Consider the following 13,675-nt stretch of genomic DNA (forward strand, 5'->3'; position numbering starts at 1 on the left):
AACACCCATAAGAAAGGACACTTGCACCCCTATGTTCATAGCAGCACAATTACAATAGCTAAGATTTGGAAACAGCCTAACTGCCCATCATCAGATGAATGAATTAAAAAACTGTGGTGCATCTATACAACGAAATACTATGCAACTGTAAAAAAGAAGGAACTCTTACCATTTGCAACAGCATGGATGGATCTAGAGAACATTCTGCTAAGGGGAAGGCAAGGAAGGGTGGAGGGAGGTGGGGGGAAGAGATCAACTAATGAACTCATATGCGTATATGCATAACCCAAGGACACAGACAGTGGGGTGGTGAGGCTGGGGGGGAAAGGGGGAGAGGGCAATAGGGGGGGAAAGGGACATATGTAATACTTTCAACAATAAAGATTTATTTAAAAATTTAAAAACAAACTTGTGTTGTGCCCAGCCATGTAGCTCAGTAGTTGAGCATCGACCCATGAACAAGGACGTCATGAAGCTTGCAGGATGAAGGGAAAAAGAGGGCAAGCGGGGGAAAAGGGACATATGTAACACTTTCAACAATAAAGATTTATTTAAAATAAAAAACTAAACTAAAAAAAGCTGTGAGTTTGGATGATAAAAGGGTCATGTGAATAAACATCATTTTGACAAGAATGAATGTAGATTTGAAGTAGAGAGGAAGATGTTAATCCAGGTGATAATTTTCTTATTAATTATCCTATCTAATAATAGACAAAGATGGTAATTGACTGTACCTTCGCTATGCCTCCCATTGGCTAATCAGCGTGATATGCAAATTAGCCGCGAACAAAAGATGGCGGCTAATTTGCATACTGCAGGCAGGGTGGGACAGCGAGAGCCGTCATCGGGCCCTGAGTGCAGCCCGGTGCAGCAGGGCTTAGGTGGCGCAATCGCCACCTAAGCCCTGCCCCCAGCTGGGACACCATGGCTATTAGAGAGCAGGAAAGTGCTGCTCACTGGGAGCACCCAGCAGGGCCTGACCCCGGGTGCCCTGGTGATCCAGCAATTGGTGAGTAGGAAAGGGCAGCCTGCAGGCAGCCCCCTTGTGCGCCTGCCTCTGGGTTGCCGCGGCGATCCCAGAGCAGGAAAGTGCAGCCTGTAGGCAGCACCTCACCCTGGCCACAGCTCAAGGGAGAGTACAGCACGCAGTGGAGGCCAGGAGCCTGAGAGATCAACAGAGAGGGGTGCCTGCTCCAAGCCTTCACGGTGTGGCTGGGGGCAGACCCCCAGCAGACACACACACACACACACACACACACACACACGGGACACCTGCTCCAAGCCTCTGCTGCCAGACTGTGGCCCTCAGTAGGACATCCACTGAGGGCTCCCGGACTGTAAGAGGGGCAGGCTGGGCTGAGGGAACCCCACCCCCGAGTGCACCAATTTCGTGCACCAGGCCTCTAGTGTTGAAAAATCAACACTAGATAATAGTAAGGAGAAGCAAAGAGATGCTGACTATACCCCAACTCCAGAGATTAAGGTTTTAGTGGAAAACCCAGCTTCATTGTTCTCGGGGGTTAACAAAAGTCATTTCATGAGAAAAATCAAAATCAAAGCTGGAGTTTCCAGCTCTGGCTGGGAGACTCAACTGGTTGGAACATCATTCCATAGACCAAAAAGGTCCTGATTTGATTCCCATGAGAGCACATACCTGGGCTGTGGGTTCCATCCCTAATCAGGGCACCTACGGGATATTTCTCACATTGATGTTTCTCTCTCTCTCTCTCTCTCTCTCTCTGGTTAAAAGTAAATTTTAAAAAAGAAAACAGCTAGAGTTACCAAGGATTTAGGGAAATGCAAAGATATGCTAAGAGAATGAGCATAGAACAAGAAAGGAAGTGGGAAGGGTCTGAGAAAATGTTGACTTGGACTAGGCTGGAAATGGTAGAGATGGAGACAAGTAGATAGATAAGCTTTGGGAGTGACTTGCTGTTGGATTGAATGGGAATTTGAATACACTCCCAGAAATTCTACCAATTAGGAATTCACTGGGTTTGCAAGCTTCTCTTATAAAAATTCAAATACATCTAAGAGGCTTATGACCCTGGTGAGGGTGTAATTTAGTCTGCATTAGTTCCATCAGCTTACTTTTACCAGCACCTAGCTGAAGTCAGTCATACTTAAAGAGCTGAGAGTTCTGCTTGGGGAGAAGCATGTTTTGCATAAAGGATATAATTGTGTATAAGACAGGACGTGAAGTCTTGGGAAAGACAGAGGCCTGGAAGAGCTTACAGGAGATGCAGAGATGGTGGCAGCACTTGAGAGCACAGAGAACAGGCAAACTGGCCTCTGAAATTTGCCTGATTGCTTCTTAGAGATAAGTTCCCAATTTTCTTTAAAACTGGGAATGTCTCATTTCTTGTAATCTTGTTTGAAAAAAAACATTCTACCAATTTATAGCAGAGGAAAGGAAATAAATAAAAGCATTAAAAGCATCGACACCTTAGCCAGTTTGGCTCAGTAGATGTGGACTAAAGGGTCCCAGGTTCGATTCTAGTCAAGGGCACATACCGGGGTTGTGGGCTCCATCCGCAGGAGGGGGCATACAGGAAGCAGCTGATCAATGATTCTCATCACTAATGTTTCTCTCTCTCTCCCTCTCCCTTCCTCTCTGAAATCAATAAAGATATATATATATATACATATATATATATTTTTTAAAGCATTAACAATTTCCATGTTGTCTTGTTTAAATTCAAGGCAGGCTATCTGATTCTCTAACAATATTTTAGTGATATCATATGATAAAAAGGAATTTTAAAATCTAAAATATTAAAAAGAATCATCAGTGCCATGCGAGATAAATAAATATTATTGATCAATGTTTAAAAATAATTTCAATTATGTTATTTTAAAGATTTTGTTTTATCTTTGGTAAGTAAATATTTATAATTTTTTAAACTCCAGTCTTGTTTAGATACAACAAAAGGTATTACATTTTATTTATTGTTTTATTTTTTCTTTAGGTGCTCACAATCTTATTAAAAAATAATGACACAGATCCTAAAATGTTCCAAATGCTACCTTTTGGGTGCAATTTTGGATACATTTCAAACGTCCTGTGTCAGGCACTGCTCAGAGCTCAGATAACACTACTGGGAAGAATGAGTAATAGCCAAGAATTTGGCTCACTCCTAACCCTGACTTCTTGGATGGTGATCCTGCATAAAAAAAAAGAACAAAAACAACAACTCACACATGAAATAAAACAATTCTCTGATGTTTTGTTTTGTACTTATATTTCAAATATGGAAAAGAAATTCTTCTTATAAAAAAAAAAAACCCCACAAACAGTAAAAAGCAACAAAGAAAACATTAGCAACAAGTTTGGGCTCATAAAAAAATTAGGCAACTTTTTTTTCTTAAGCAAAGCACTAAATGGCAAGATGAAAATAAATCAGTTCGTAAGCCCACAGAAATTCCATGGATTTGTGCCTCTGGATGTGAATCACACGCCTGATGGCAGGTACACTCTGTGTAGCTTCGGGAGGGAACAGACTGCGAGTCTCCCCCGCTGTCTTCAAGCTTTCCTCTGCATCTGGCCCAAACTCCGTGTGTCCTGCTGCCCGTGGAGGGCCCCAGCTGTGTTTAATCGGTATGATCATCCATCCTTTCTCAGCATCCTTGATTCTCTCTGCCGCCTAACCTGGGACAACGCCCGTGTGGGGAAAGGCACTGGGAACCTCAGAATTATCGATCATTGCCAAACACTGTGTTTTTATAGATAAGAGACATGAAGCACAACCAGGCTGGAGATCTGGCTCAGAATTATCCATTTATTAAGCCTCAGAGTGAAGCTTCTCAGGTAATCTCTCAAACTGTGGCGAGACACTTCTCCATGTACCTGTCACATTTCTGCACATTTTGCAAACAGAGGCACTGAACCACCTTTGCTCTGGACTATCTTTTCAAAGACACCTCGATAGCAGATAGCTTTGAAATATAAAGATCGTGTCTACCTCCTCAAAGAGAAGGTTTTGTCCAATATAACAAAACTAATGTCTCCCTTTGGGGCAAAGGGCAGGCATGCTCGCTGCCCGTTACAGAACAGGCAAACTCCCTAAGCTAGGAGCTCCTCTCTTGAACCACAAACCACTAAGTTTACAAGTGTCAGCTGTCTTCTTCACATCGCCCGATGGGGACTGGGCTCAGTGAGCCGGGACAAATGCTGATAGCCTGACTGCAGCCACTGCTGTAAATTATAGAGTCATTTTTCTCTGAGTCAGGAGCCTCCTGTCTCCTGCCAGCACTCCTGACTTGTGAGCTTGGAAGGGAGAAGAAATCTCAGACCCTTCATACTTTTTGACAGAAACCTAAAATTTTAGTGATAGTAACTCATATAAAAAGAAAAATAATACTAAGCACTAAGAGGCCTGTTGCTTGATTTTTCAAATCTAGGGTGATTCAGTTACCATTTTTTAAGCATTAAGTGTTAGGGATACTATGTAATAGTTTATATTCTTCAAATCAAATTATATATATATATGTATACACACACACATATTACTTACTTTATTTTTAAAATTTCATTTATGAAATGATTACATTATCCTCACCCAACAGCAACCTGAAGTTAAGTCACATAGCTAATAGGTGGCAGAGCTAAAATCTCTGGTTTCAAGATTTTGTTTTGCCTTCCTCCAAATAAAACACAGCTAAAAATGGCATGGGCCACTTCAGTTTTAAATGAAATGGCTAAATTGTGTCATATTGTGTTTAGTTTGACAATCTTACCTTTTTAATAGAACTACTGTAGATGTTTAGGCACTGACATGTTGCTATCTAATATGCATTCAATATTAAATATTCAGTATTCAGAACAGATACAATGTCATTAATACTGAGTTTACATTATATATTATATAGTCACAGAAAAAGTCTACCACAAAAGCTGTTCTTTATAAAGTTTAAATCATACAACCATGCTAGAGACATATTCTTTTAAAGCTACACAGCTAAGAAAACATGACAGGAGAAATAATTCCATTTAAAAAGCTATATATCCCATAAACTATCTAGTCATGAAGATAAATAGAAAATAACACACTAGACAGTGGAGAAAGGACATATATTGAGAACTTACAAATGTTCTTATGTTTGCCCAGCCTGTGTGGGTCAGTGGTTGAGCGTCTACCTATGTATGAACCAGGAGGTTGTGGTTCGATTCCCCATCAGGGCACATACCCGGGTTGCGGGCTCGATCCCTAGTGTGAGGTATGTGCAGGAGGCAGCCCATCAATGATTATCTCTCATCATTGGTATTTCTATTTCTTTCTCCCTCTCTCTTCCTCTCTGAAATCAATAAAAAAAAATTTTTGAAAAGAAAATGTTTAAAGCAAAGGAGGAAAACGTCTTAATTTTATGAAAGCAAAACTAGGATATAAACGAATAAACTGGTAATCCATTTCTGGCTATAAATGCACTTTTATCGCTATGATTCTATGTTGCTAATTCTAACACTAAAGAAACTTAATGTTCCGAGTCAACCATTTTGAAATGTAAATAGCAAAAACAAAACCTTAAAAATCTGTAGGCATTTTTCAAAATGCAAACAATATTTTTTTCAAATTGCTTTAACTATTTCCAAACTTATTAGTAGTGTATTAATGGAAATAATTATTTTACTTATGCCTCACATTACTTTAAAAAAATAAACTATTCAGCGGATGTTTATAAAAACAAAACAAATTTAGAGACTATGGAGTCAGTTACAGCTGTCATTTAAGAGAGTAACTACAGAACCAAGTTTACGCAGCTCTTCTTTATTTTAGACAAGGAGCTTAAATTAAAAACTTAAGTGCTGATGCACTTTAATTTATTTTAATCCTTGGTGTATAACAGTAGTAGTATAAGTGGGACATACCAATGTGGTTAATGTTTGATGTGAAAGCAGAAACCCCATGGAAGAGGCGATGGGTGAAGGTATTATTTTTCTGATTCCATTTGGACAACAATTAATTTTAAATATAATGAAAGCTATGTAGGTCTAAATTTTAATCATATAATAAAATACCTTCTAGGGGCATCGCCATTAAACATTAAATGAATTTTAAATAAGAAATATGAAGAACACTTTCATTGATGAGCTTTATAGGAGACTATAATTTCATCTATGAAGACATATAACATCTGATGTTATTTTCCCACTCAGGAAATCTATGAGCAAATGAGATGGTGATTTTTATCCTAAATTTCTAATGTTGTCAAGACAGAGTTCATTCAGTCAGCATCTTGTCTTAAACACACAGACAAATTGAGAAGATATCAAAAAGAAGAAACACATTAATCCTGAAGACATATTTTTTTAATTTCAAGTTTTATATAATTAAGAAGTACTGTAATAATTGCTTTTAAAATAAAGCAGAAAATGTATTAAATCAAACATATATGAAGAAAAGGAATATTTATCTAGAAAGAAAGAAGGCAAAACTGAAAGAAAGAATATTAATGTTACACTCGTATTACTTATTATAGAGGTCTTTCCATTGGTAAAACCTTGTGGATTCTGGAAGATTTATGATTGTGAAATTGGTGGACAAAGGAGCTCATCTATCAGATGGTGTCTCTTACGGACGCCTACATATTTCACATGTTTATGCATAAGGAAGCAAAGGAAAGCTTACCTGGAAATCTTTGAATTATTTGACATAAGCCTTCCTTTCTGCAAAGCTGATGCTGTATTTCTGGTAATATGTTTACCTGAAAGGAATGAAAAAGATTCTAGTGAGCTGGGCATTCATAAACGCTCGGGCAAAGGGAATGCCATTCACACCCTGCCCTCAGCCTCTGCAAGTCAACATTTAGATCCAGAATAAAGACTGGTCTATTTGGTAACATAAAATTAAAACCTGGCCCTTAGAAATCTTCAAAATATTTGGGGATACTTTTGAAAACCTTGATTTATTTCAAAGCCATGATAGTTGCTAGAAATAAAAGGGAATACTATGTCCTTATGGCAAACAGAGCAATACAAATAACTTCATAGTTTCAAATTTAGCTCTGGCAAAAAAATCGTACTAGGTATAACATACCTCAAAGTAAGTCAACTACCGTGCAGCGTTCCCAGGTCCCTCGGTGATTTCAATCACAGACAGTGGAAATTCAGTGCTAAACCTATTTCAAAACTCCATCCCTACTTTTCACTTCGTACTTCAGGGCATTATTGCTTCCAAATATAAAGCCCAGCTGTCATAAAACTCTACTTTAACAAAAATTTGTTCTTAAAAAGCCTCATACATATGATCACAAATTCAAATATGTACTTTAACTTGAAAAGGTACAAACAAGCTAATTCTCTCCCCTCCTAAATTTACACATTGGCTATTATCAACAAAATCTCAAAAATAATTCCAAATATGGTAAAGCCTTCTTAAAGTCAACAGAGAGATATAAGTGTATATTACTTTGAATATCCGATTCATTTTGAACAATTATCGGTTACTCTCAAACTAACGCACTCTACTAAAACACTGGAGTTTCTCTACTTGGTCTTGCTGGCGTGATTAGATGAGAGGAACGCAGCTGCAGTTGGAAAAAAGCGAGGGAACCAGGGACAAGGCTTGTGGTCCCACTTCTCCCACCCAACAGAATAACCTTGAGTCCATCACTTGGCTCCTCTTCCTCCCTCTCTCAGTTTGTAGAATAAAGCAGTTAGACTAGAGCCTTGGGTCTTTAAGTTCCACATCTGCTCTTAGATAGTATCAACCCAATAATTCAATCATAGTTCTAGTTTTGTTTTGTTTTGTTTTGAAATGTATTTGTATTGACTTCAGAGAGGAAGGGAGAGGGAGACAGAGATAGAAACATCAATAATGAGAGAAAAGCATTGATCGGCTGCCTCCTGGAGGCCCCCTACCAGGGACCGTGCCCACAGCCCGGCATGTGCTCTTGACCAGGATAAAACCCAGGACCCTTCAGTCCTCAGGCCAACGCTCCACCCACTGAGCCAAACTAGCTAGGGCTTGTTTTGTTTTTTAATGGTTCATTTAAAAAAGCACCTTAAGCTTTGAAACAATGCGTCAGTTATTCTCCAACCATCGCAATCCTACCTCCTCTTCATTTATTCAGTAAAATGCAAACTTCAGCCCAGGTCATCTATGAATGAAGCCAGACTCCAGCAGAACCCACTCTGCGAAATCTGCACCAGCAACATTCCTAAACGCTCCATTTGGAAGTCTACAGAGATACCAAAATCTGAGACACTTATGTTCTTACCGCACTGGGAACTGAGAAAAGGCTGTACATATAGTGCTTGATAGACTTTAGAGATCTACGTTTCTTAAATTCCAAATATGACAATTCAGAGACTAATGTAGGGGGAAAAAGGGTTTCATAAATTCCTGAAGTTTTCCATTCAGAATTCCTAAAGCAGGCTGGAGGTCAGGGACAGAGCACTGCGAAAATATGGGAAATTCATACCAAATGTTTGAGGCTTTTTGGTTGTTTTTCTTAAGCTAACATATAAAAGCATCTTTCAGATGTAAAAAGCTTCTAAAGGCAATACACTTGAACCATTTTCCCCCACAACAGGCAAAATGACTGGGCTGCTATTGACTAAATAAAATCTTTCACAATAGAAGGACCCAGAAAGAGAGCCAGCATTAGGGAAGTGACATGAAAGACTATGTACTGGCACAGGTCCGGCTTCAGACCTTCTCCCACTGCTTGAAGGGCTCAGAGCAAATGTGCTGTCATTGCAAATGCTTAAAGCAGTGGTTCTCAACCTGTGGGTCGCGACCCCTTTGGCGGCCGAACGACCCTTTCACAGGGGTCGCCTAAGACCATCCTGCATATCAGATATTTACATGACGATTCATAACAGTAACAACATTACAGTTATGAAGTAGCAACGAAAATAATTTTATGGCTGGGTCACAACATGAGGAACTGTATTTAAAGGGCCAGAAGGTTGAGAACCACTGGCTTAAAGCATCCTAAGTGCCAATGTCTGCTACAAACAGGATGGAACAGAAGCCTTGGTAACATGAGTTACAAAACTCACGGGCCAAAAAGCTTTGTGTAGATGCTGCAAAGATATGCACAGCGTGCACAGCCTTCACATAGAAGGTGCTTTGCTGTGTCTCATCAGAGAGATGACTTTTCGTTTGAGGCCTTGGATCAGAAGGATGAGCTGACTCAGGGTCAACACAGCACTTGCTTCAGAAATGCAGAGCCAAGGGAAGTAGCTGCTCACCCCTCCCGCCTTCGGTTTCCCCAGCCCTCACCCAGTGACCTCTTCCCATGCTCTTTCCTCCAAAGTCAATCTTTGGAGTTCAGAGTCACAGCAGATGACATAATCATGGTGACACGTGACACCAGAAATATCATCTCCATTCTAATCTGGAACTGGGCACCAAACTAAGCAGTTAAACTGAATGACTCAGCACAAAGAAATAAGCATAGGGTCACACGGCTATGGCAAATCATCTACATGATACATATTTTGACTTTTTAATTGCTAAACCTAACAACGTTTTTCTGTCTCTAGTGATTTATATTCTTATTTTTTTATGTACATCATAAAATTTATGATTTGCATCCCGGTATCAACTGGAACATCATCAAAGAATTTTTTCCTGGGTTAGCTAACTTTTATAAGATGAGCTTCTCCAGCTTCAGACTGCAATAAATATTTTTATCAGGCTTTATTTGGGGGGAAGCTCACCCACCGCCCCCACACATGCACACAACCTCCCCCATTACCAGCACCCCCCACCCTTCCAGTGGTGATTTTGTTACAATTGATTAATCTATATTGACACATCCTAATCACCCAAATAGTCATTTCTATACCCATTTTGTACTGGGTTTGAATGCTTTACAAATGTGTGTGTGTGTGTGTGTGTGTGTGTGTGTGTGTTTATAGACCGCTGTTCTGATATTTTCCTTAGCATAAAATCTTTCATATCTTTGAAAGAATTAGAATAAATATAAAATGATCATGACATTTGAGCCTGGGACAGTTCTGAGATCAAATTGGGACAAAGGGAATGTGCATTATTTTTTTTAATATATTTTTATTGATTTCAGAGAAGAAAGGAGAGGAAGAGAGAGATAGAAACATCAATGATGAGAGAGAATCATTGACTGGCTGCCTCCTGCACGCCCCCTACTGGGGATCAAGTCCCAGTGCCCTTGACCTGAATCAAACCCAGGCCCTTTCCGTCCACAGGCCAACACTCTATCCACTGAGCCAAAGCGGCTAGGGTGGAAATGTGCATTTAAAAAGATTTCAATCTCAACATATCGTCTACAACATAATCAGTGATAATCTGTATCTATATTATTTTTATTACATATGTTATCAGAATCAAGAGTAAAAAATCATTCTTAGTTGAAACCTTTAATTAATAAGTGCAACAGTATAACATTAACTGTAACATTTAAAAGCTGTTTAAAATAAAATTTAAAAACTAACACTACAGTAACTCATTAAGGAGAACAGGCATTTAAATGTAGACTATTTATAAAGTGTAAGAAAACATCCAAGTAATAAAAAATTTTTAGTCACTTGGGAACAATGAGAGTACACATACTTCATATTGTATCTTAGAAACTGCTCTTTTTCTTCACTAGATCTGTACAGACTTTCATTCCTTTTATTTTATCAAAAATAGGATCTCTGAAAGCTGTTCAGTATCATCCATAAGGAAAAGAATTAATGACAAGAAGAGAAGCAACTAATCAAAGAAAAAAAAGTCCTTTTATCCCCCCATGTTTCTAACACACAATTATTCCATCAAATTCACCTGGAACTGTCCTTGCATGCCTTAACAGAAGAGCCCTTTCAGTAGTTCCCAGTGCTCCACGTAGTACTAAAAACAGCATCCTGGTTTTAGGGGCTGCTAATCCCACACACATTTAGAGCTAGAAATCAATCCCTCATCTCAGGAAATACTAGAACCTGTCTGTGAGAGGTGAGATGCAGCCCCAGTTACTAAATTTAATGCTACCCCAACTAGTGGACCTCACTTCACTTTCAGCCACACATGGACCAATACAGTTTTAAATTTATATGACTCTCTTCCTGACTAGAGCGACTCCTGGCCGCTCATTTTCTATAACAGATCGATGGTCATCTTCATTAAGCACTTAAATTCCAAACCTCTGACATCGAATTTTAATTTGAGCAGATGCCCTTGCTTTGTCCACTTTACAGTCTCTGACAATCCCACAACATCATCAAGCAATTTGAAACAACTGTTTTGTTATTTTTTTCTTTATTGTTGAAAATATTACAGATGTCCCACTTTCTTTTTCCCCCTCACCCTACCCAGGCTTTCACCACATTATTGCCTGTGTCCATGGGCAATGCATATATGCATACAAATTCTGTGGTTAATCTCTTCCCACCTCCTCTCATCCCTCTGAGATTCATTAGTCTGTTCCATGCTCCCATGTCTCTGGATCTATTTTGTTCATTATATTCCACATTTAAGTGTGATCCTGTGATATTTGTCTTTATCTGGCTTATTTGCCTTTCCAGAATCTCCAGGTCCCTCCATGCTGTCTCAAAGGTAAGAGATGCTTCTTTTTTACAGCTGCATAGTATTCCATGGTGTAAATGTATCACAGCTTTCTTATCCACTCATCTACAGATGGGCACTTGGGCTGTTTCCAGATTTTAGCTATTGTAAATAACACTGCTATGAACATAGGGATACATATATTCTTTCTGATTGGTGTCTTGGGATGCTTAGAATATATTTCTAGAAGTGGAATAACTAAATCAAACAGCAGGTCCATTTTTAATTTTTTGAGGAAACTCCATACTGTTTTCCATTGTGGCTGCACCAGTCTGCATTCCCACCAGTAGTGTACTAGGGTTCCTTTTTCTCCACATCCTTGCCAGCACTTGTTGTTTCTTTATTTGTTTTGATTTGCATCTCTCTGATGATTAGTGATGTTGAACATTTTTTCATATGTCTCTTGGTGATCTGTATGTCCGCTTTGGAGAAGTGTCTATTTAGGTCCTTTGCCCATTTTTTTAATTAGATTGTTTGTCTTCCTTTTGTTGAGTTGTATGACTTCTTTATATATTTTGGAGACTAACCCCTTAGACTATGCATCATTGGCAAATATGTTCTCCCATACAGTGGATTCCCTTTTCATTTTAAGGATGGTTTCTTTTGCTGTGCAGAAGATTTTTAGTTTGATGTAGTCCCATTTGTTTATTTTTTTCTTTATTTCTCTTACCCAAGGAGATGAATAGGTGAAAATTCTGCCACATGAGATGTCTGAGATTTTTTTGTCTACATTTTCTTCTAGGATTTTTATGGTTTCATGACTTGCATTTAAGTTTTTTATTCATTTTGAGTTTATTCTTGTGTATGGTGTAAGTTGATGATCTAGTTTCTTTTTTTTTTTTTTTTTTTTTTTCTTTTAAATATATTTTATTGATTTTTTACAGAGAGACTCAACACTATTTACTGAAGAGACTGTCTGTATTCCACTGAATGCTCTTGCCTTCTTTGTCAAATGTTAATTGAGTATAGTGGCTTGGGTCGACTTCTGGGTTCTCTGTTCCATTACATTGATCCTTATGCCTGTTCTTGTGCCAGTACCAGGCTGTATTGATTACAATGGGCTTATAGTATAACTAGAAGCCTGGTGCACGAAATTCGTGCACATCAAAGGGCGGGGGTCCTTCAGCCCAGCCTGAGCCCTCTTGGAGTCTGGGACCCCTTGCTCCTTACTGCCCGCCTGCTGGCTCCTTATCATTTGACTCGCTGCTCCTTAGCGCTGTCACAGAGGCGGGAGAGGCTCCCCAGCCATGAGCCTGGCTTCTGGCTGAGCAGTGCTCCCCCTGTGGGAGTGTACTGACCACCAGGGAGCAGCTCCTGCATTGAGCGTCTGCCCCCTGGTGGTCAGTGCGCAACATAGGGACTGGTCGTCTGGTCGTTCCACCATAATGGTCACTTAGGCTTTTATTATATAGATTTGATATCCGGTATTGTGGTCCCTCCAGCTTTGTTCTTCTTTCTGAAGATTGCAGCAGCTATTTGGGGTCTTTTTTGGTTCCATATACATTTTTGCTGAGTTATGATTTGTCAATGGCTAACTTTCTCTATATTGTTCTAGATCTGTGAAATATGCCATTGGTATTTTAATAGGGATTGTGTTGAATCCATAGATTGGATGGACATTTTAATGATGTTAATTCTTCCAATCTATGAACACGGAATATGCTTCTACCGTATTTGCCGGCGTATAAGACGACTGGGCGTATAAGACGACCCCCTAACATTTCCACTCAAAATACAGAGTTTGTTATATACTCGCCGTATAAGACTACCCCCTCTTCCGCACACCTTCCACACACCAAATAAAAGGTAAAACAATATCAGATTTGATTTTAACATTTTAATTTATATTCAAATGCTTATGACATGCAGGAAAACTGTCACAAGGCTGTATGTAATCAAACATTTACATAAAACAGTGCAAGTTTATTACCGGTAAACATACTGGTAATTCACTAAAGAAAACACACTCTATAGACTGGTACCGTAGATGCTTCTCAGGAACACAGGCAAGCAGCCCACAACCTAGACGGACTGTCAATGATAGAAGTAAGATAACAAATAGAGGGAGAGAGCAAGTGCCGGGCAAGTCCCTAGCAAGTTTGCTGGCGTGACAGTTTCACCTTAAAAGCCTTCAAACTCCTCTTCAT

At 39.3% G+C, this 13,675-nt stretch overlaps 1 protein-coding gene across 1 annotated transcript in view; it reads right to left on the reverse strand.

Moving 5' to 3' along the window:
- The window catches only part of CPED1 (cadherin like and PC-esterase domain containing 1), a 281,356-nt gene that overhangs the window by 194,709 nt on the left and 72,972 nt on the right, over positions 1-13,675 (reverse strand). Inside the window, exon 4 of the mRNA XM_006756835.2 lies at positions 6,627-6,702. Within this exon, the coding sequence (XP_006756898.1) occupies positions 6,627-6,702 (76 nt within the window). The remainder of the gene's footprint in view (positions 1-6,626; positions 6,703-13,675) is intronic.

The sequence above is a fragment of the Myotis davidii genome, unplaced genomic scaffold, assembly GCF_000327345.1.
Source record: "Myotis davidii unplaced genomic scaffold, ASM32734v1 scaffold654, whole genome shotgun sequence".
Lineage (NCBI taxonomy): Eukaryota > Metazoa > Chordata > Mammalia > Chiroptera > Vespertilionidae > Myotis > Myotis davidii.